Below are 24,963 nucleotides of genomic sequence, written 5' to 3' on the forward strand. Positions count from 1 at the left end.
GGCTTTCATGTTAACATTATTATACAAATTAGATTACAATTATAAATTATTTAAATTCTTTTTTTTAATATTTGATATTTCTTTTTTAGAAAGAGTTTTTTCCATTTCTTCCACTTAGGTTGAAAGAAATTTATTCTAATAAAATAGAATTTAAAAAATAAAATTACAAATAAATCAAAACATAGCGTAACAGATTTTATACACTTTTAACGTTTATTTGTATAGCTGAAACTCACAATTCTTTTAATGGACAACTTAAATTAATAATATCAAGATAAAAGTGCTATTTAATAATTAATTTATTCAAGTTTAAGAGACTTGAGTTAGGCAGCCCATAAGACATACAGCTTATTTTTTAAAAAAGTTAATTAAATTTTTATTAAATTATAGGAAGTCATCTCCAATATTTCAGGTCAGGATGACTGGGATTTGCAGAATCCTAACCTTAACTTCAAGGTAACAAAAATTTTATCACAGCTTTTCCGGAAGAAAAAAAAAACATTGTACTAACTACTGACCGAGAGTAAGGTAAAAAAAAATTTATTTGTCAATTACAATACACCATATAATGCATTTTCAAAAGAGAGGGCATATTTTGATAAAATAGACTGCAGTTTAGAAAAACTAAATTAAGTAGGTTTTATTGGGTTTTTAAGCATAAGGCTTTTTAGGTTTTAAATTGTAATTTAATCTAATATATATATATAGCTTAAAAGGAAATTTTTATAGTAAAATAAAAATTCAAATATTGATAAAAAAAAACTTCAACTTTAATGAAGTACCATCTTTTCCTGAATATGTAGAAAATTCCAACTCAATATAACTGATATTAACATTTCCACATAAACAACATATAATAAGTTAGTTCTCTAATTCTGAGTACTAGAGTAATACATTAAGTTGCGTAGTTATGATACACAAATTTAAAATCAAATACAAAATAATAAATGATATAAGGAAATGGCAGATTTTTATTATGTTCAATATAACACAGAGTTTTATTGGTTTTGTAGGTGGGTCCAAAACCCTGGAATAATTTTTTTTATGCGATACAAATGAATAAAATTGTGAACAGTGTTTAAAACTTATCAATAAAATTAATACAACAAAAAAAAAAACTTACTTTTTGTACCAGTAATCCTTTTAATGACAGATGAAGGTGAAAATAAAGATGTAAACTGGCGTGAAGGAGATTGGCTCGAGGATTTTGATTTCTTTGACTTAGACTGAAGGGTACTAAATTTCATGTCAGATGATAGAGTTTGAAAAATATTATTAGTGCTTTTTGAAAGAGTACTAGAGGGAGGAGGGAACTTTTTAATGGATCTTTTAAGGGACTTAAAATTTGGAACATCAACAATATCTGAAGAAGGGGACGGAGTATGCAGCAAACTATCATCACATGATTTGTAAGAAAAGTAACCAATATCATGATTACGGGAAGTTTTGACTGATTGCGAACGTTCTGCTTCTTTTCTTAGTTTAGACAATGTTTCGTTAGACGAATACAGTGCTAGATCATCGGAAACAACAAGCAAATCATCAGAATCATTTTCGCAGTGGCTGTCGGAGGACATTTTTCTTTCTGCTACAGTTGGCACATTATCATCAAGTTCAATGTCAACGACAGAAAACTTTAGATCATTTTCTTTACAATGCATTTTACCGTCAGAAAACTTGGTTTTATTATTTTGATGCAGTAATGTCGAAGAATCTGGTGTTTTAGAAGACTCTTTGTCTAATGTTTCAGCTGAATTAAGTAGTGAATCATCAGACTTTTCCATATTGTTTGAATTAGAGGATGGCTGAATCATAGATGAATCACCTTCCATCATCTCTTCAGTAATAGTTACATTTCGGGATAACTTCATAGATTCATCTTCTAAATGTATGTTTTCATTACTATCTGTAGATGATATGCCTTCATCGGAAGATTCAATCTTGGGTATTATAACTTCATCCCCATTTATTCCCGTTAAAATATTTGAATTAGTAATGCTAACATTAAAAGCTTCATTTAATTCTTCAGACAGCGGTTGCTCATCGAGTACGAGATCTTTTTCTTCGGAATCATTACCACTTGCAACTTTCTCAATATCTTGAACGTTGGCATCATTAACAGTAACTGTATGCATCAATGTTACAATTTGATTTTTAATGTATAACCTAGCCTCTGCATTCGGATCATAAGTTCTACTTTTCGCTAAAGCTATGTTGTCTTTTTGCAGGGATTGTATCAATCTCTTCCATATTCCTAATGTTTCATCTGAAATATTAAAAGCGTTTAAATCACAGTCCGTTTGAACCTTAAAAGGCCTCAACATATCAACAAGTGGACATTTAGCATTACGATTTTTTGAATCAACACAATCATCATCATCAGTCATACAATCAATGGACTCGATTGTATCACTTCCGTAGTCACTGTTGTTACTGTCGACTAGACTGCTGTTACAGCTGTTATGTTCTAAAGCGCTCGGGGATATAGTATTAAGAAGCCTTTCAATTTCAGTTTCCAGCATCTGCCAGGCAGATGTATAATCAGTTTCAATGCTGTCTTTCAAAGAATCAGCAGAAAAATGAGAAACCAGTTTTTGAATTATTGATTGAATATCGGCAGCTATTTGTTGTTTATTGGATATGTGTTTCAAATTAATGGCTTCATCTTTTGTAATATCATCTGGTAATAAATCAGTACTATTGCTTTGAGGAAAATTACAGTTAGCATTATTATCACTAAATGATACATTTTCATAAGTGTGAATCGTTTTATTTAACTTCGATGCATCGGCACCGTTGCTTTCCTCTTCATCATCATCTAATATTCTGTCGGATTCTAAATTCAAATTTCTAATTATTGGGGCAGATCTAGATTTAAGTTGTATACAAGGGGAAATATCAAAAGTTCCATTATGTTTATCACAGACTGAAGGAAAAGTTTCGTTTGTTTTTGTATCAGTTTCGACTTTGGTAGAGCTTGGCAAATTAATCGAAACTGGTACTTCCTCGTTTTCGGGAGATTCGGTATCATCAGATTTAGGCGGTAGATGGTTAGATTCTAAGGAATTTAATAAGGCAGATCGACTTATTTTTTGATGTACACTGTCCTCTTCAAAGTCACTGACAGGTGGATCCTCGGGATATTCAGCATCATCGGGATAATAATAGTTGTCATCATCAACTAACCCAGAGGTGAAGTATTTCTCTAAGCGAGAAGATACAAGATGGGTAGGATCCACTTCCTTAGGAGTATCACCGGCTGTACCTTCAGAGAGAGAATCACTATAGATAGTACTTTCATCATCCTCTTTTTTCCTGAGATTTAATTCAGTATCATTGATGATGTCCCAGCTAAAATATCTTTCAAGTTTGGATGTCTCGGTGTTGTTGGTAGGGGTTGCTGTCCGAGAATCTCTCTCGCTTTCTTCACAGCTCTCTTCAATTATGGTGTGAAGAGCATAAGCTGGAAGGTAATTCGTATTAGACAATGCTGGATGTCCCCGCATTTCTTCGTCAGAAGACACATCACTTAAAACAGCATCTTCGTCATCAAAACTGATGTCATTCATATCACAGTCATATGTGGAAGAAAAAAAACGTTGATCACCATTAAACAAATCCGAAGTTTCGAATGACATTGATTTAGAATTTTCAAATGATGTAAAATAACTTTCTAAGTTCGATTTATCAGAAACAGCCTGGTCCCTTATTTTAGAAAGTTCACTTCGTGATGCTGCAATAAGATCTTGCAATTCAGAAGAAGAATTGGATACTGAATATCCGTTCTCAACATGATTATCGTCTGATGGTCTCCAAAATTCATTATCATTTGCACTATTACCAATATCAACATTGTCCCACAATGAACCTTTTGTTACTTTTCTACAAAATGGAATGTCAGACAGTGAATCGGAAGAATTATGAACGTTGGAATTAATATGAGTACTGTTATTTTCACTTACTCGATCGTTTGATGATGAAGATACATTATTTATGACAGTTTTACATTCAAAAGATTTTTCTTGGGAAGAATAAACACTATTTGGGCTTTCATTTGACATAATTTCTGACTGTGACGAAATAGTAGATGTTTTGCGTTCCACGAATTTTCGGAAGGAATTATCGTCTGCTCGCGTTTTTGTTGATGTTTCCGGCGAATCAAAAAATTTCTTTAGTTTTGAAATGTTTTTCCCTTCAGTTCTCACAACGCGATTGACAGAACGAATCTCATCTCCTAGAGTTGCCATATTCCACTGCAAAACAGAGTAACGGGAGTTTTCGCCGTTACGTAAATCAAAGCAATCGTTCGCAATTAGCAGCGTAAAGGCTGCAGGTAGCACATAATCCTCATGGTTGTAATCCAACACAAAGCAATCGATTACGGCATAATCCAGTATTGGATGTAATCCTTTAAAGAAAGTGGTATCACATTTTAGTCTTTTAATCCAATCTGTTCGATTTCTTCGACACGTACCATCTGCTACGTTTGAAACACACAGTACAGTGCATTCGTTCTCCGCTGAATGATTTTCGCGCTTCGCCACCCGTTGCACAGCTGGCACAGTTATCTGAAGCACGGATCCAGGTGGAAGGCGTGTCTCACTTTGATCGCCAACGAGCGCGTACTGCGACTCGGGTGGAAGAAAACATTCCACGAATGTTGCTCCACCAGTTTGTGACGTAACACAGCGGTGGCTATGACGTCGTGAAGCACAGAATCCACTTTCTGAATTTCTGCCCACCTCGTTTTTCATTTCTCCCTTCAAAATTTCATTTTCACCGCTAAGGTTAACCTTTTCATTCAGGAAGTTTCGGTTTCGAAACGCCCTGTGGTTTGAAAACACAATTAAAATTTGTGGGTTTGTATATACGGAAAAATCTTCTTTTAATTGGCGGAAAGAATTTATTTGAGCTTTGTTTTGTGAATTATTCATGAAAATCGAATAATTTATTACTTGAGGATGATTAAAATTTTTATAAGAGAACTTAAGTATGTCATTGAGACTAACGTTTCTTTCATTCAGAAGTTTCTCGTGTGCAGATATTAATGAAATTTTAGGAAAATCTGTGATAGGGTTACTAATTTTGTTAAAAATATTATTGGTAGTATTTAATAAAAAAGAGGAGTAAATGATGTTTTTAACATCGTTAGAAAGAACTTTAGATATTTCTTGATCTTTAATTTCATTCGGTTTTTTCCATTTTTTTTCAGTGTTTGTTCTGGAATTAAATTTCAGATTTGATTTTTTTACATAATTGTAAAATGTACCCGATGAAAAAAAGTTTACTTCCAGATTAATGCTGCTTTCGGGATCGCTGGGAAAATTTATTATTTTCATAAAATCATCTTCGTTAGTCTGTTGAGAATGTGACGGGTTATCTAAATATAATTTTTTTTCTGATGATTTTTCAATGAGTGTTTGATCAATTAAATCAACAACCAGTTGTTGCTTAATTTCGGAATTTTCCATTTCTTCATTCGTGATAAAAGTTTTAGTAAACAACTTACCATAAGTAATAGCATATATTTCAGAAAAAGGAGTAACCAATGGCTCATAATAATAAATTTCTTCTATTTTACTAGATATTGAATTATATTTTATTGATTCTCCAATGCACATGACATTTTTTTTCTTGCAGAATAAGCAAGTTTTGTTCTTTCTAATAATATCTGAAAATTCAAGTTTTTCATCTTCGAAAGAACGATTTCGTTTAAAAATAATGGGTTTTTTAAATAAAGATATTTCTTTAAGCATGAAATTGACACTCAGATTATAAGTAGGGGCCTTCTCTCCGGTTATAATTTCTGAAAAATTTAATCTTGTATTTTCGATATTGCAGGCTAGTTTTACATTTGGAAAATCGTTGAGGACAATGTCGTTAATATTCGTTTGCTCATTTTCTAGTTTTGTTTTTTCATCCAAAATTGTAAAGGAATCATTTTCCTGACCTAAAACAGTTTCCGATGTGTTTTCCGAGTCAACGGTTTCTGGTGCCAAAAAGAAATAGAATTCATCTTCCTCCGATGAATTCTCTTTATTTTCAGAGGAACTGAACGACAAATTCCAATCATCCTCATCACTCAGTTCATATTTCTTATTTCGTTTAATGTCTAAAGTTTCCAAGCCGGAAGCCTTGTTGCCAATTTTTGCATCTAAAGTTCCAGTTCCAAATGCACTTATGGCGTCTTCCATATAATCCAAGTTAGATTCTAAGGATGTTTCTAAACTGCTTACATAAGCTATTCTATAATCATCTGGTACGATTTTTCCCATGTCGAGGCTGCAAAGACTTTGGACTTCGAATTCATAGGTACAAGGAAAATAAAGATCTTCAAAATGATTCGCTAAATCCTTTTCTAATTTTTGGACTCTACTTTGAACAAAGCCCACCCTCCAGAAATCATTATCTTCGAAGTCCATGAATGGTAACAAAGCTGGAAGCGAGAAGCTTCTTCGTTTCATGCCAGTTGGTAATTCTTCGTAATTTTGATCGTTTTCAGGATAAAATTTTATATTTCTCCTGCGATTAAAAATTCTAGTTCCTCTCACGGAAAATCGTCGAATTAGGAAATTATTACCCTGAAATTCTATTTCAGACAAAATGGCGTTGTCTATCTCATGTTGCCATCTTGTGTTTCTGAATTTTCGTAATGCATCACCTTTATTATAGACTTCAATTTGAGAAGCAGATTCTTCGGAATCAGTGATAGTCGGAATTGTTTCCGATCGATTAATTTTTGATCGTATCGATGATGGTTTCGGAGGAGCGCTTCTGGATCGAAGATCAGGCTCATTATCGGAATCTAGCTCTTCATCACAGAAAAGAGAATTCTGAGACATGTGTGTAATTATACGAATTTTTCTTCTTGTTTGTTTCAAAATGGAACTTGTGTATTTCAGGCTATTGCCTTGTGATCTTAGTTTCCGACTTAATGTTTTTTCTTCCTGCTCCAGTAGCCTCCATCGTTGTAAGGACTCAGTATTAAAGGTTTCCACATGTGGATGCAAATGACTTTTAAATCGTTTGGAATGATTTTCTGATTCATATTCTACAGCTTTGTTACTACTTCTAGAATATAAGCTCTGAAAATTTTCCTCTGAGAAAGAGCGCACTCTTCCGTTCATGGAACCATTTTTAGAGCCTGAATCCAATACTCCATGAGAAGCTGCAATAGAACAAACAAAATTTAAATATAAAATAACAAATAATGTATAACAATAAATAACAATAAATTAATCTTATTCTATTGTTGTATACATAACAAGCGAATAATTTTAATTCAATAACGACTAAGATTAAACATCATCTTAATGTATTTATTGCTAAATAAATTTATTTGTGAAAATATTATATCAATAGAACCTATCTCATGATCTGGTGCTGAGACTGTACGATGTATCTCATATTATTGAGGGCTGTCAACTTTCTACGCTTTCTGGAAAAAATTACGTGGTAGCTAAGTTTTTGTTTTAATGTATGATTCATAGTTTTGTAAATATTATTTAAAGCTATTTTTCACACCACTACATGTAAACAATTCAAAAGTTCATATCAAATACCACTTTGATCCTACTGTCTGAGAGGGAAACTTTTAAAATAGCAGCAAAATTGCCAAATATTCTGGAAATTCCTTTTTTAATTGCCTACTGCATATCTGCCAACTTTTACGCATATGGCGTAAAATTTTATTTCTGTATTTAAAATTGTAGTAGAATGTATGCTTTCTGTATATTCCTTGCATTTATAAACTTAATTTATAATCCTTTTGATCCACCACTATTTTTTTAAAAAATAAGCATATATATTAATATGTTTCTGCCTAAAATTGTTATTTAAATTCCATTTACTACCACTAGGGAAATTCATCTCGAAGGGATTAAAAGTTGGCAGGTATGCTACTGCTCTATAAAACATTTTACCAAAGAGCGTAGTAGTTGGCAGCCCTGATAATGAACAGTTTGGAGGAAAAAAAGCAAAAAATAAACTACACAAACTAAATTTGAAGTTGTCGTCTCATGTATGATATCATTTATGCGCGACTACTATGTAAAAAAGTGTGCTACAAAGTGAAAGTATGTATCTATTTAAATTGAGTAGATATTTCCTTTAGTAACCTACCACCTTTTCTTCGAAAACGTGCTGTCCCCCCCCCTCCTTGACTTAATCTAAATTTAAATCATTTTCTAAAGATTTAATCCCGCTCACTCCCACAGCATACAGTTGTTGGCTAAAGGGATAACATAGGTCAAAGCTCTGCAGTTTCATGATCCACCGCCTTATGGGTCAGCATTGCTCGCCAGCCACCATTACTTTCTAGGCAGATTGGTGTTTCTATTGCTTACCTCTTTAGTTTGATATGCACTGACAAATTAAAGTTGTAGTTTCTTGAGATTCAAACAAGAATATTTATACTAATGATATACCATAGTATAATAAAGAGAACAACCGGTTTCTTTATTCAAATATATACTTATATGCAATATTTAATGCAAATATTTTTACCACTTGTCTTTTCTAAAAGCATACCATTTTTTAAAAAAAATATTTAGTATCATGTAAAAAAAAAGTTGTCTGTATATGAAAAATACTCATATTAATATAAATAGTTATACATATTCGATAATTCTAAGTGACTATTTCCTTATAGTATTGAGTATAGTAAAGTGCGGCGTGCTCTCTGCTTTCGCTTATAGCACTGCGTTTCAATAAATAAGGCTTAATTTAGCCTATCAAGATTTATATGAGCTCTGAGGCTCTTCTTCAAATTCAACATGTTTCCACCGAGTCCAACAGGGAACTCTATTTCTTTATATTTCCTATCACAATTTCAAAGAAAAGCTTTAAAAAAGTCAGGGTTTTCACAGTTGAAAGTTATAGAAAAATACAATTTAAGTTTGACATTTTAATAAATAAGGTTGAATCTTTACCGCATTGAGAGAAGGAAAAAAAAATTGCTAATACATTTAAATTGAGTTGGGTTAACAAAATTAATGTTTCAAAAAAGTAAAATGAAATATTTGACCTAGTTTGAATAATCGAATGCAAGTTTTATTGGGTAAAGGTCCAGAATACAAAAAATATATATAATTGCATCTTCTTTCAAAGAATTGACTGTACAACTATGCTAATAATTTAAGAACTCATTTATTGGCAGAAAGCTTTAATTAGATCAACGATATATTTTCTTTTTGTAAAAAATCTTTTGATTTTTTTGTTTGTAGAATATTATTTTAAAGACCAAATTAGAAAAAAAAATATTAAAGATGAAAGTTGTGTATTAGTGTTCATGTGCGTATAAAAAATACTAATTCAATTTTGATACCAACGTCTGTAGAATTGCTCACAATCGGCCAAAGACGCAATTAAAATTATTTCGCTGAAAATGATAAAAAATTTTTTATACATTACTATTCAAAATTTTTTTGATCATTATTAAGTTAAATAACAAAAATTTATTTACGATGACTATTAAATTTGCTTAATTTTCTTAAAGGAATTATTTTAAAAACGAGTTTCATTATAGTGCTAACGAATTTTCTACGGTTATCCTGACCAAACTATTGGAACCGTTTTTCTTGATCGATTGAGATCGTGAACTCCCCTTTCACGTCCAGAAAAATTTAAAAAGTAGGGATAATTCATTGGAAATTCTAAAAGTTTTAATTTCACTATAATTTTAAGCTTGAACACAACTATTTAATTTACAAATATTCTTTGTAATGTAAGAATATACTTAAACATTGCGTTTCCTCGATTTTTTTTCTATCAGTTTTTAAAATATTATAGGCTATAGCCGTTCTTAATTTTGAGGTTAAAATTTTACAGACAGTGGCCATCCTGTATTTTGAGGTTTAAATTTACAGATTGTTGCCCTCGTGTATTTTGAGATCGAAATTTTACAGACCCTGGCCATTCTGTATCCTGAAGTTAAGTTAAAAAACATCTAAATCCGGAGACCAAAAAATTGGCAAAATACGTCGTTAACACGATACACACACGCACCCACCCACACACACACAGATATATATATATATATATATATATATATATATATATATATATATATATATATATATATATATATATATATATATATATATATATATATATATATATATATATATATATATATATATATATATATATTATTAACATGTTGATCATTTTTACTGAAATAACTAAGGTTTAAAAAAGATTTGAAAAGTGAAAATATTTTCATGAGTTTAAAAATACGAGTTTCAGCGACAGGAACTGACCAGGACCACTGGGTGTGTTAAGCCGTCCTTATAAACCACTCTTTCAAACAGACTTATATTTACTTTTCTCACGTCATCCCAGTTCCCACGAGTCATAAGAAGAATTTCTTCTGGTAAAAATGAAAAATATTATTTAAACATAGGTGTACTTTTCTTCCAAAAAATAGATAATTATTATGGATTATTAGATCTTCCAAATGAGGCGCAAATCTAAACAATAATTTTTTAAATTTGCACTTATTTACAGTTATTTAGATCTAAGAGAAATAATTAACCATCATTGAAATTTATTTAATTTACAAAGCTGACATTTGATAAAAATTTAGAATATGAATGAAAAAAATATTTTTTTTCGAACTACTTTTTTTAGAATTTATATTTCGGTACAAATATAATTCCGGTAATCCAACAGATTTTTTTTAGTAACTATTTGACTGACAAATTTGCACTTATTTAGATCTAAGAGAAATAGTTATTTATCATTGAAATTTATTTAATGTACAAAGATAAAGTTGGTGAAGGTTTGAATATGAGAGAAAAAATATTTTTTCAAATTACTTTTCTCGGAGTTTATATTTTAGTATAAATATAATTCCGTTAATCTAACAAATTTCTTTAGTAACTATTCGACTGACAAATTTACTGTTATTTAGTTTAGAACCATTTTACTGATTTAAAAAAAATGCCAGAATATATTTTTGCGTGTAATTAAAACGAGAGAAAAAAATATTTATAAAAGGGACATCCCATTTGCAACAAAGGGTTACCTGAAAAAAATTGCACAGAAATTAAAAATAAAAAAATCACTGAAGAAAAAAAAAAAGGGCAAAACCGTGTAAACAGGGTGATTACAAGAAAATTTTAAAACCGGTATAGGAAACAAAATGCTTTGAGTAATTCTTATCCACTAAAAATATTTGCAAATTAAGTATTAGTGTTAAAGTTGACCATCAGAATTCACGAAATCAAATTGAAATTGAAACTTTCACCACTTCTTATCTTGTGAAACTTCAGTGACCACTTTTTAAATTTATCGAGACAGTGGTCAGCTTGCGTTAATCAAGGTAAAAAGCTACATCACTTTATAGTTCACGGTTAGCGATAATTACTTCTTTAACACGTTGAATGCCATGGGGGTCACCGGTGACCGGCGAAGCCAAGATTATTAAAAACAAATAATGCGAGTAAATTTTTAATTTTTTTAATAGTATCATCGTTACTAAAATGGTTTGAGGAAATTAATGCAATATAGAACACACATAAATAGTTTTATTTATATACACAGAGATGCCAATTGCGAATAAATATTTTCAAGTGGTAGTTTATTAATTGTTATTCTTGGTTTAATAAATTCAATTTAGAAGATTTTTATTCTTCACTATTTGTAAACAATTCGTAGACTTATATAATTCACAACTTTTTCCAGATATGTCATGCAAAACCTATTCAAAAACTTGCAAAATCTGTCAAATATTTGCAAATTTAGTTTGCCATGAAAAATTAGCGTGGCATTCAACGTGTTAAAAAGACGGGACAAATGAAAAGTTTTTACAGGAAGCATTTTGTCGATATTACTACAAGTATAAGAACTGTTTATTTTTTTAAAAAATTATATAAAACATTTTTCACTTTATGAAAGTAAACACAAAGGTCAGAAAAGATAAAGAAAACACCAAATCAAACAGTATTAGACCGTAACAGTTATGCCAGTGGTTATCAGGAGATGAATTATCACTAAAGCAGATGAATATAAAGTCATTTTGTATCGACAATAAAATGCGATTATTTCTTTTGTGGATTATCAAATCAAAAATAAATGAAATGAAATGAAACAAAACAAAATTTATACGATTATCATTAACCATTATTTTTTTTCCCCTTCCTCATATCAATTCGATTTCGGAAAAAAAAGAACAGTTAACGGTTCAACAAACAAAGAACGCATCATCAAACGATAATAAATAATAATCGTTTGACATGATATTTAAAAAGATATTGGAATAGTTTTTTGTGCTGGCCCTTTTGTTGATTGATTTTGTAGAAGGGCTACTGGAATGTGTATTATTTTTTTGTTTATTCTTTTCGAGGAATGCCTTCAAGCGAATAAATGAATGCAAAGCCCATTGTTACACATTTATGGGAAGCATTGCATAACTGGAATTGTTCATTTATTTTTTTATGATGGAGTGTTTTTAATGGAATGAAGGTGTCATTGAATACAAACTAGTTCATTCGGCTATTCAACGTAGAATGCTGTTAATTTCTTTATATATATATATATATATATATATATATATATATATATATATATATATATATATATATATATATACTACGATATCTGATACAACAATAATTCCTTCTATTACGATAATGTTTCGTGTCCCGACGAACTTGCATATATGAATTAATCTTATCCTCCTCACGATATTACGATATTCTCTGAAGCAATAAGCCTCTGTAAGACAGAATTTTTATTTTTCGAATTTCAACCCTATATTATTGGTTTTCAAATAAGGTAAAAAAAATTATCTTATAATTTTTTGCCATTCTTTCTGACAAGAGAAGACTAACTGCTAACCACCTGCTGACCATTCCTATCTGATTTCATTTCCTTCGTGTTAAAAGTTGTTCATGAGTCACAAATGACCACACGTATCACATTAACACCTGAAGAGAGAGGGTGGGGGGGGGGGCACCATTACGAAAATCATTTTCGTGCTTTGGTGCTCAATGCATACTTTGTTGGTTGACTTAACAGTAAAAAAAAAAAAAAAAAAAAAAAAAAAAAAAAAAAAAAAAAAAAGGAATAAACAAACAAAAACATTGAATTATTTTTAATAAAAACGTTTTTCAGGTACGTTTACAATCTTATATTTTCTGAATTTATTTCAATTGTTTTTAATATTTAACCACAATTAACACTCTGCAAAATAATTCTTTAGTTAATATTAAATATATTTATGGTACATATATAACATTAAAATAAATTTTTTTTTATTGCGTCCTCAAAGTATGTGGGCCCTTGATATAACAATATACTTATTTGGTCCCCAAAATATTCAATAGTTATTATTTTTTTCTACCATTTCTTATTTAGCATATTAGGGCAATTTCTTTAAAAGTGGGTGGTTTCCTCAATTATGGTTGGGTTGAAGATTGGCCATTAGGGCAACAATTCTTCAAGAAGTTACATCATGAAAAGTGACACAAACTTGAGGTGTTTCGCCTCATATTTAGGGATTCTAAAAGGGGAATTAGTTGCAAGTTTCCCCCCCCCTTTAAACGTAATTGAAAGCCATCAAAATTTAACCATCTCGATTCGCTTTAAAAGACGACGCTATACAGATTCCATGGAATTTCTGGGATCTTCAAAAAAATAATATTTCTATGAATTACTACCCATTAACTTCAGAAATAAATCTTTTAACCTGAAAATTGAATTATTATGGTTCTTTGTGTGAAAGAACGATTTCATACGTCTTAAAATTAATAAGAGTATCTATTTTAAGTTATGAATTGATGTAAAAAGACTCCTTATTATACACTCTGTATTACATATATGTATTATTTAATACCACTTTAAGGTACTATACGTACATGAGATTCAATAAAATGTAATATTGTATTAAATCATTGTCGCGTATTTCACAAGATTTTGCTTCATCAGTATGGGCGAACTATGATATGGTATAGGAAATATTAAATAACTTTGATACCTACTTGTATGGATTTTTTGAGAAGATTTTACGTAGTGGTATGGTAAAATAATAATACAAATTTGAAGAATTTTTTTTAAAATTAAGCTAATTCGCCAACAATTTAAATTTTAACTGCCTAATTTGTATATTTTATATAAATATGTTTGAATTAGTGATTAGTCAGGAAAGGTAAATCTGTTCTTTTCAAAAAACTTTATAAACCAAGATTTATATTTCAAAAAAATGTTACAACCACTAATAAAAAGTTCATCGGCTATCATCTAAGTTGACAAGCTTTGCTAGTAAACATCTGACAATATTTCATGTAACGGATGTTTCATTCGATAAAGGTTGAAAGAGTTTTATTTTATGACTTAATTTATTAAGTATTTTAAGACAAAAACGGTTGAATCTGAATTACATTACGAACAAAAAAATATTAATAATATTACCGTGTTTAACACTTTGCATGTGAGACAGGCAGAAACATGTTTTAGAAAATTTCTTCTGTTTGTCTACGATAGGTACTCTGTCCGCCATTCGTCTGGAGGGGTGGCGGGGACTATGGTAACGAGGTATGATTATTTCAAGTAGGGGTGCGGGGTCCCTCTTTAAGACTGGTTTCGGTGGGAGAAAAGGAGACTTCTTTGTTCGATCTATTGTATTAGCCCTAGAGTTAAGAGAAATGAGCATTCGCGCCTGAAACATCGTTTAGAGCGTGTGATTCCTTTTTTTTAATCTTTTCTCTTTTAGTACGTTTAGTACGTTTTAGTACGTTTTTTAGTACGTTTATTTTTAAAGTGATATCAAAACTATTTTGTTTCAACTTAGTTTTTAAAAGAAACAACTCATTCGCTATTGCAATAACTGTAAGTGATTCATTAACAGGGCTGATAACTCTTAAGCTTTTTGAAAAATAATTTATTGAGAGGTATGCAGTTAAAAACAAAAGCTTTCAGAATATTAGGCAATTCTATCAACCTTTCAAAAGCCTTTCCTACGAACGATCTGGGTTTATTTATTGCTTATTGGAATTACATATATTTGCAGGCTTGTGTGCTCAATTTAGGCTTATGAGCCGTTGTCAAATAGAAGGACAGATAGCACAATACAGAGAAAGGGCAGCAGGAAGATACGTCCAGGCTAACTGTGGGAGCCGAACCCGCTACCTCCACGCTTAGCACTGCGTTCGGCAGGTGATACCGCTCTGTTAGGGAGGCCCCCAGAGATACGAGACCATGTGACGTTTTACATAAAATTTTGAATCATTCACATATAGTGGAGTGGAAAAATAACTTTAAATCAAAATCATACATTTAAATATAAATTTAGCTACCACTAGAAGAAATTTTCCTTGAAAGCATTGAAAGTAAACAGACCTGCATTTCCTCTTCGTAAAAATTTTCCAATTTGAAGTTATAGCTTGCACCAGCTTTTATAAAATCTTGCAAGATTAAGATTTTGATCTTCTCTTCTTAAGATTAAGATCTCCTACTTACTCTTCTTAAGATTTTAATCAAAATTTCATTTAGTTAATTAGATTTTACAAAGTAGTTCGTATGCATTGTGTTATTATGAGACATGAGCATTTCTAAAAGTAGAGAATAATTAAAAGTAAGAAAGAAAAATTTACAGCGAAGAATGACGTCACCTTTACACTGTATACAAATGCTTCGTTTTTAGTACATTATTAGTGTTTAGTACATATTAAGAACATATTTTTAGAGTCAAATGCTTAAAATAATCTTGTAATACAGAATATTTAGTTTTTCGTAAGTTAAAGAGTTAATAAATAAATCTAAAAGGTATGAATTTTTTTTTTATAAATCTTGATTTATTTTTATTATTTTTCTTAAAATTCGTACAATTTTTTTTAATGCATTTTTCATTTTTTTAAAAATTAATAATCTATTTCAAATTAAAATAAAAACTATTTTAAAGGTTCATTGCTATTTGTTAAATTTACCATTTGGATTTTTTTTTTTTTGCAAACTTGAAAAATACATAACTCAATTAAAATCGAGTAGTTAAAATAATTTTTATGAAAACAAATCTTGATATCACCAACTCCAAAATTTAGTAACTTCCATCAGATAATTTAAAAAAAAAAAAAGAATTTAAAAACTGGTTATGATGTAGTACTGTAGATAATATGTTACGTCCGTAAAAGCTGGTTTTTAATTTTCAAGATTTTTTTTTTAAAAGTTTCGAAAAGTTTCCAAATATTTGAGTGAGTGTAAAGGACACCAACACTTATTTATACAAAAATTATTAGAATCGTACAAATTCTTTTAACTGAGTTTAAGTTATAAACTTTTAACTCTTTGAATTTCGATTACTTCAAGATGCAGTTTGAATTAATATGAGAAGCATATCATTTAAAATATGTAATACAATATTTTTATATAATTTTTAAAATTCTTAAAATAACGTGCTTAAGCAAGTTATGAATTTTTTTTATTTTTAGAACAATGGCAGTAGATAGCGCCTCATGGGCAACTGCGGAGAACAATGGGTTAAAATCTTCAAATATGGCATTCGTGAATAATGAAATCACCCTACATTTTTGTTAAAAAAACAAAACAAAAAAAAACTACTGAGTAAATTTTACTACAAAATTAATACAATTATTTAGGTTTACCTGCTTGGTTCGACGTGTTGATAGAATTTTTCACATTTTTATCATTAAAACCAATCCTTGCAATCGCGAATTTGTTAAAATACTTGAAAAAGCAATTTAACGCATAACCGTACGCTGGCAATACCATGAAGGAAATATCTGCAAAGAATGACCGTTTTCCGAGTGAGAAAGAAACTGGATTCCATCCATCACATAATCGTAATCATTTCTGTTTTCAAATTTCAAACGACTAATTTAGACTATGATTTAATTCAGAGTAAACGCCAGATTAATTTTATTTTATCAACTAACTCAAATGAGAAATGAAAATCCTACCTCTTTAGATTTATTCAGAGAAAAATATGATTAAGGTCGTGAGAAATGGATCTATGAAAACAAAATCTGGCAACGGGATGAAAATGCAAACGATAAAGTTTTGATTTATTTCGGAATTAATTATCGTTTTAATTTATGTTTGGTTTCAAATAATAGTTTTTGATAAAGATATAAAATAGATTTAAAATATTTTACTTTCAGTTTATTCTTTCAACTTGCTTAAATGTTTGAACTACACTGGACAATATATCAATTTAAAGAAATCTCTACAAATTAAAATAAAAAAAGAACATAAAATAAACGATAAACACTTTATTGTCTTTTATTCTCCCACGAGTGTTAGCTTTTATTTCCAAAGAATTAAATTGATCTTCAATTACTGCATAAAAAATTGGCAACATAAAAACTCAAAACGAGATTCTGTTTCCTGAGGTCAATTCGTTCCAAATGAATGTGTCAGACGATTTCTACGAAATGACGGTAGGTATACCTGAACCTCATTTCGTAAAATGGCCTTTAGGAATTCCACATCCGACGCTAGTAATTGTATCTTTGAAATGGGCACAGATTCTTGTAGTGCCAGTAGACAATTTTACCTGACGCATCGCATTTCACTTTCGATCTCAGTAAATGCGGTTATGAAATGAGTCAAATATCTCGTATCAAACGAAACATAAAAGTAACCCTGAACTCGAATCTTAATAATTCAAGCCAAAAGATTTCAATGAAATCTTACATAATTTAAATTAAAATCTATTCGCTTGAATTGTTAGTATAAAGTTGTTTCAACTATTGAAAACAGTTAATTTAAATGCCGTAAAACAAAGTATTTGTTAATCGAACAAAAACACGTCTTCTATTATACTATTTCGATATCTTTAATTTAATATTTTAATATATATATAAGTGATTTAATAAGTAAATATTTAATAAATGAAAATTAATTTTTTTTTAATCGTTTTATCATTAATAATCTTAAATTAGTTTTCATGTCCGACTGCTGAATTCATAGTCTTGAAACTGAAGAGTCTTCAGCGTTGCCACGAGCGAATGAAAAAAGAGATGACTAATAAAATTCAAACTTTTATTAAAATTAGCAACTTTTACTGTTAATTATTGAAATTAAATGCATAGTCATGGTAGAGCTCTGGAACAGGGAAGCTGGGCCATATATATATATATATATATATATATATATATATATATATATATATATATATATATATATATATATATATATATATATATATATATATATATATATATATATATATATATATATATATATATATATATATATATATAGTTGGTGGTTCATGAAAATGGAACACACACATTCTGACTAGGAGGCTTCATGTTAAATAAACGGTTTTAGAAGTGTAGTGCTCTGAATTTTTGTGAGAAGATATTTTAGTGACATAAAATATAAGATAGAAAACTACTTACACCAGTCTGTTAGTCGTAAGAGGTAAGTCCCTGTTTTCCCCTGACTATTCTTAAACTTTTGAACATCAGCATCATCATGCCACCAACGCTCGCAGCTGTACCTTTAAAAAGAACGAAAAACAGATTTTATTAAATGTAACTAGTATTAATGAAAACAAGTTTAAAAAAATATTTTTTCAATTCCATCGGTTATTTCAATAAATGAGTGGCTTATATGTAAAAATAATTTTTTAGGGGAAGTGTAGGGCACGGGAGAAAGGGGATAAACATACCAAAGCACGTGGTAACTAGGATCTTTTATCTATAAGATAATTAAATATTAACAGGGATAAAAATATCTCAAAATCATTGATTAGTTCCATAAAAGAGTGGCTGAGATGTAAAATTTGTTTTTTTAGGCGAAGTGTAGGAAACAAGTGGAATGGATGAAAACACCATACCACAATGCGCGTTAACAGAGATTTATTTTTAAGATAATTAAATAGTAACCGGGATTATATGGTATTCGAAAATTCATAAAATGGCGTCAATACTGTGATAAAAAAAGTTACAGTTTTTTTTTTATTAGCTTTCTCTTTAAAATTAAACCATCTGAATTCACAGTTAGTTATGTTTATTTAAAAATACTAAATATAGTGATGAGAGTGAACCGATAAAAATGCATCTCTTTTTCATTACTTCTGCTACTTTTTTTCCAGAATTTTAAGAACCGCGTGAACCTTGTATGAAACTGAGAGAAATTGAGATAAGAGTATATTTATATCGAAGTTGAGAAGCAAAAATGCAGCAGTTATTGATTTGTACTGATTCAATTTCAAAAATTTGCTAGGAATTATGTAGATATTACGTGAGCATTTTTGATGATTTTGTATTTACTATTTTCTCTTGTTAGCAAAAGTAAACAAACAATAAATAACCTTCTATTATATTTTCATTAAATTAGTATTTTTTATTTTTTTCAAAATGTAATTTCTCTCTAAAATGTATGTTTCCAATTTATTAAAAGTTTGGTGTTTTTCTTTATTACTTTTCCTTGTCAGCAAAAATAAGTAGATTACAAGCCCCTACTTTGTAAGACTATTGCGTAATATTATAATTTTTTTAAAATTTTTTTTACAGGTTTTCGAAGAGGATGACTCAATAGTTTTATGAACGTGCAATTGTATTCAAGAGTTCTCTTCATCAATAATAGTTTTAAAATTAGGTTTTACAACAGATGAATTTACATATCTGCAACGGCATGTGAATTTGTTCTTGATGAATGCAAAAGCTGAAAATGAATAAAATAAGCTTAATCAAAGTAATTATAATAAGTAGCTATTTTAGTAGTTATTTTATATACAAGTTTATATATAAGTAGTTATTTTAGTAGTTAAATAAGTAGTTATTTTATATAGAATTGAAAATTGCGATGAGAAATATTGATGAATTTTTTTATAAATTCATAATTTATATAATTTTCATAATTTATTCAATATTTTTCATTATCAAAAAGTTTTGTTTTTAAATTTTGTTGTTTTTTTACTGACATTTTACTTAAATAATATTAGATAATTAACCGAAATATTAAAGAAATTAGGGTTTATTTATCGGATATAAATATAAACTTAGGCTTCATGATTCATTACTGGTTTAAAAAAAAGTCCTTTCTCTCGGAACCCCATAATCCTTTCCCGGAACCCTTTGTGTTCCAGGGAACCTCTATTGTTGGAAACGATTGGAATCATTGAACAAAATTTAATCTTCTTCTATGTAATTTCGATTTTAAAATTCAAAATTTTTTTTTAAAAATTTAGACGTTGTTTCTTTTACTTATATTAAGAATAAATATTTAAGACACCTCAAGAATTCTAAGCATTTTGATTCAGCCAATAATAACCGTAAAAACAAATTAAATATTGATGTTACATTGCTTTTTATTTTTTTTCATGATTGAAGATAGAGGAAGACATTAAAATTTATGGCTTGTTTCATCAACCCATCTGGCATGTGCTTCTGCATATCGTCAATGTTTGTATAATTATCGTCTGCTTCATAAAATCGTCTGAAACCAATTAATTTTTATATTTAATGAGATAATAGTTTTGATTTATGCCAAGATTTTATTGGTTCGCCTTCCTCTATTACGAAATTCTAATTTCTTTAATGTATTCGCTTTTTCTTCTTCTTTTTTCTAAATAAACGATATTATAGCTTTAATTATAGAACAGCAATAACTTTAAGGAACTACTAAAGGTCTTTCTCAGATGTTAATATTATCCTACTAATTGCAAAGTTAATAGATTATTGTAAAGTATTTTTTTTTTTTTTGCAAACTTTTTAACTTTTTATCGAAAATACGTGTTTTATAAATTCAATCGGCTTTAAATTAATTCGTAGGCTTATATAATTTTACCACTTTTTATAGATAAGTTATGCTAGACCTCGGGGTCAGATCAGGGGTCCCTATTACTTAATCCCTATTGCTTAATCCCTATTACTTAAGTGTTGTAACTTTGTTATTACCTAATATTTTTTCCCCTCACAAACTCCATTTTACGCCCCAAACTTTTTTTTTATATATATGTTTCTTAGTCTAAATTCAGGATAAATGGGAAAAGGGCCGTAAGGTCTCAGACACCCAGTTCCTCTACAACGAAAGAACAGATATGTCATGCTAAACCTTTTAAAAATGTAGCAAAATCTAATATTTGCAGATTTAGTTTGTAGTTATTTACCATTTGGCCAGACGGGCATGCCATGTAAAATTAGCGTGGCCTTCAACGTGTTATTAAAAATGCTTTAGGCCCCTCCAAAATAAATCACAAGAAGCAGCCCAGGAAAGTTTGTCTGGATACGTACAAAGGCAGTAGAAATTTCATAGTCATGTGCAATAGCCTGTATAACAATTTTTCTGTCAATGATTTGATTTATAACATTTTTGTTTTCTTTTGTGATTTCTACTTCTTTTGTATTCTTACTGATTTCAGGAAGGTAATTCTAATCAGTCAATCATCCTCCCTAAGTTTAGAAAGACCACCTTACTTGACAAGATTGGGATTATCTCTTATCTCTGAACTATTTTCTTGTCATTTTTCTATTGATTCTCACTCTTTTGCAATTGATTCCCTCCCCTAAATGCCTGATCAATTTTATATGCTATATTTGAAGCTTCAGGAAAGTAAAAAATTCTGTTAAATAAAAATAATAAATTAAAAAATGAAAACAAAAATTCTAGTTTAAAGCAATTTTTTAAAAATCAAAACATACTGAGAAATTCGCGGATTTTAGAAAAAAAAAGAGGACGATTTCGCAGGATTCTGTTCGCGCCGCTACAGACCTGCAGCCCCACTCTCATTACTGCAGGTCAAGTTTAGCTTATCTAAAGCTAGCGCTGTCCACGTTTATTTTCAAAATGGCGCAAAACATCAATATGGAGAAAAGACACAGTATTTGTGGCAGAATTTTTTAATAGTTAAAAACTTACTCCAATATTGCACCTCCAGGGCTCACAAAAAGTTACAAACAGTGCAAATACGGCAGTGATTTTGACAATTTTCATCTATGTGGAAAAATGTCGCCAAGTTGGCAATTTTTTAAAAAAAGTTTTAAGCAATTTGTTGGCAATTTTTAAAAAAGTTTAAAAATAGTTTTTTAAATATTTAAGTAATTTATCTGTTCTAAATCTCAGATAATTCTTCACGTCATATTTATACATAGTTTAAAATTATCGCATTGATTCAAGTGTAAGGCATTTAAATAATGGCTCTTTTTTTTTTTTTTTTTCTTCTTTTTTTTTTTTTTTTTTTTTTGGTGACAGAGCTTTGACAAACATCGTTAAAGAATAGTTTTTTCTAAAAAAACGATGATAGTTTCAAAGCATATAATTTTAGACTTTTAGAGTAATTTAGATTAATAATTTCGGACTTTTATAAAAATATATATACTCATGAATTTTATGATAAATGAAAACTGTGGAACATCCAAAATAATATAACATTTTCCTTCTTTATTTCGTCAATCTAGTTTTCGAAAACAACTTTACAATAAATTAGAGATCCATCTAGTTAATTCAATATAATATGCAACAAATATTAGCCGGATATCCTGTTGTTCACATGTAGTATGTGGCCATTATTGGCGGTTATTTCCCATAACATTCTATCAGACACTTTGTGGGAAAGTAAATAATCAATGAGTTTCCGCTGCTTGATTTTCGCGCCTAATTGGAAGATAGTTTCGCCAAGCATCACTAAGCCATGTTGTAGGTGAGATGATACCTAATTCCAACCTATTATTTATTCAACGTCCTTTTATTTATTTATTTAATTTTTAAGGTTACGCCTAATTGCTGTAAGGAAAATAATCCAATGCGAAGTTTTTGCTAACACTAAAATAAAGAAAAAAAAAGCATCAAGTAAGGTGTGAATGTCTCTTAAATTAGGATTGTTAATACCATAAATAGGATGAAACATCCCCAGGAAATCTTGAAATAAAACAATTTCATTCTGTAGTGTCAAATTTTGACTGATGGCCAGAATAAACAATAATCGATAAAAGAATTATGTAAGTAATTGCAAATGTCAAAAGTTCAAACAAAGTATTCAAAAGTTGAATTTAATTTATTTCGGTTTGCATAAACCCACATAAAAATATTTATTAATATATTTGTAATTTGGTTTATGTGAATCATAATAAACTAAACTCAAATTTTTCATGACATGAATTTTAAATCTCCTTATTCACTTCGACGGGCAAGTCGAAACTTGTCTCAAGCAAATTATGCCAATAGTTAATAAATGATAACTCTTTACTTATAACCTAACTAGAACCTAAATTACTCTTTACTTATAGCCTAACTAGAATAGAATAATTATATTCTAGTTTTTTTTCCCTACATACGTAGTTCCAAAACCATGAAAGGTTGAAAAATATATTTAAATTAATAAAATAAGAAAAGAAAATATAAAATCTACCACTTTAGAAGAAAATCATATGTTATTATAAATTAAAGTTTACTATTCTGTTGCTACGATTTGTAAAACCTCAAACCTACTTAAACGGAAGCAATTTGGTTCTACGTAGCTGGTAATTGCTGAGAACAGATAAGAAGCATTTAACGCTTGTTGAATTCATCATTGCGCTGTACTATTTCCAAATTACTCATTGGTATCTTAATTAGGTATACAAATTTTTTAAATACATTCATAATTAATTTAATAAAAAATATCATTGACTTGATCGTCCAATTTCTATGCTATTACATTCGATTTTTTTTAAACGAAAATATATGTTTAAACGGATTCTAAACTTATTAAATATACATTATTCTCATAAATAGATCAATTTTTTTTCCTTTTATAAATATTAAGTATAGATATGATGAAATACTCTAGTTATTTTAATGAAATTGGGATATTTTATCCTTAGGGTACTTCATGCCCAAACCTACCCGGGGTTATGGGATACCCACTAAATAACTAAAGAGCCATTCTGGCCCGTCCCATCCCTTTAGGTACAAGGTTCAACCTATACGTTCCTATAAAGTTAACGCATGAATAATTACAGTAACTCTTAAATTGGATCAACGTACGAGAAGTCAGAAATATTTAACACTTTCAGTGGGTTATTTTTTGAATTACAGAGCATCCAAAAACAAGAGATGCCAAATTGGCCTCATCCGTCTTTCTAGAGTTTAGACTTCTTTATATGAATCCTTTCTTTTTTTTTATCAAAGTTATTTACCATAATTACAAAATACGGCACTTTATATATATTTTTACCTTGGGTGAAAATTGTTGGACATCGCAGACGAATTAATTTATTTCGTCGAAGTTCCCACTTTAAAAACTAAAATGAGTGAAATTAAATGAACTAAAAAAACTAAATGAACATATGAAATAACATTGACAAGAAAAAAGTTCCTTTTTTTTTCCAATTGTAATCATTTTTATAATTTTTTTTTATCGCATTTTTTTAATTAACATTATTTTATTTTATTTCATAACCGTCGTTGAACAGCCAACCCAATTTCATGGGTTTACGACTACCAATGTTCAACTCCGTAGCCTCGTAATTTTGAACCCAATTCAAAAGACAAGGGAACTCCTGGATCAAGTAGTGGGAGAAATTTGTCTTCGTGGAAGACTTTTGATTGAGCCATCCCGCATTTGCGTTACATGGAGAGGAAGACCACGAAAACCTCCCATGGTTAGCCTGACGATCAGGGGACTCTAACCTGTGATCCGTCTACTACTGAGGATATTTCCCGTTAGCACTGTGGTTGGGACATGCCGGATGCGGAATTCGTATCGACTGGGATTCGAACCCGGTTCGCCGCAATGGAAGGCGAATGCTCTATCCCTTTAGCCATAGTGTGTCTAATTAACATTATTAATTAATTTTTTTCTCACATACAGTTTATTTGCCCGCTTATTTTTCGAATTCTTATGAATATACAATGTTAGAAGATATTAACGCGGTGAATATGTTTAAATATCAAATTCAAACATAGTTTCATACACCAAATATTGTAGTTTCGAATATTGTAGTTTAAAAATTTTATTTTTTAGATCATTGCTTTATTTTTCAGGTGGGTGGGAGGGGAAGGTGAGTTTCTTAT

At 29.7% G+C, this 24,963-nt stretch overlaps 1 protein-coding gene across 2 annotated transcripts in view; it reads right to left on the reverse strand.

The window, feature by feature from the left end:
* LOC147808622 (uncharacterized) overlaps positions 1-24,963 on the reverse strand; it is a 187,540-nt gene that overhangs the window by 21,064 nt on the left and 141,513 nt on the right. Inside the window, exons 3-4 of one of the 2 annotated variants that reach the window (XM_087163474.1) lie at positions 18,363-18,463; positions 1,124-7,168 (exon numbers count right to left, since the gene is read on the reverse strand). In XM_087163474.1, the coding sequence (XP_087019600.1) occupies positions 1,124-7,168; positions 18,363-18,463 (6,146 nt within the window). Of the gene's footprint in view, positions 1-1,123; positions 7,169-16,601; positions 16,759-18,362; positions 18,464-24,963 lie in introns of those variants that run through there. The other variant, XM_087163475.1, reaches the window with a different exon arrangement.

Source organism: Parasteatoda tepidariorum, chromosome 5 (assembly GCF_982258835.1).
Source record: "Parasteatoda tepidariorum strain Cologne lab strain chromosome 5, Ptep-v5.0, whole genome shotgun sequence".
NCBI classification, from domain to species: Eukaryota; Metazoa; Arthropoda; class Arachnida; order Araneae; family Theridiidae; genus Parasteatoda; species Parasteatoda tepidariorum.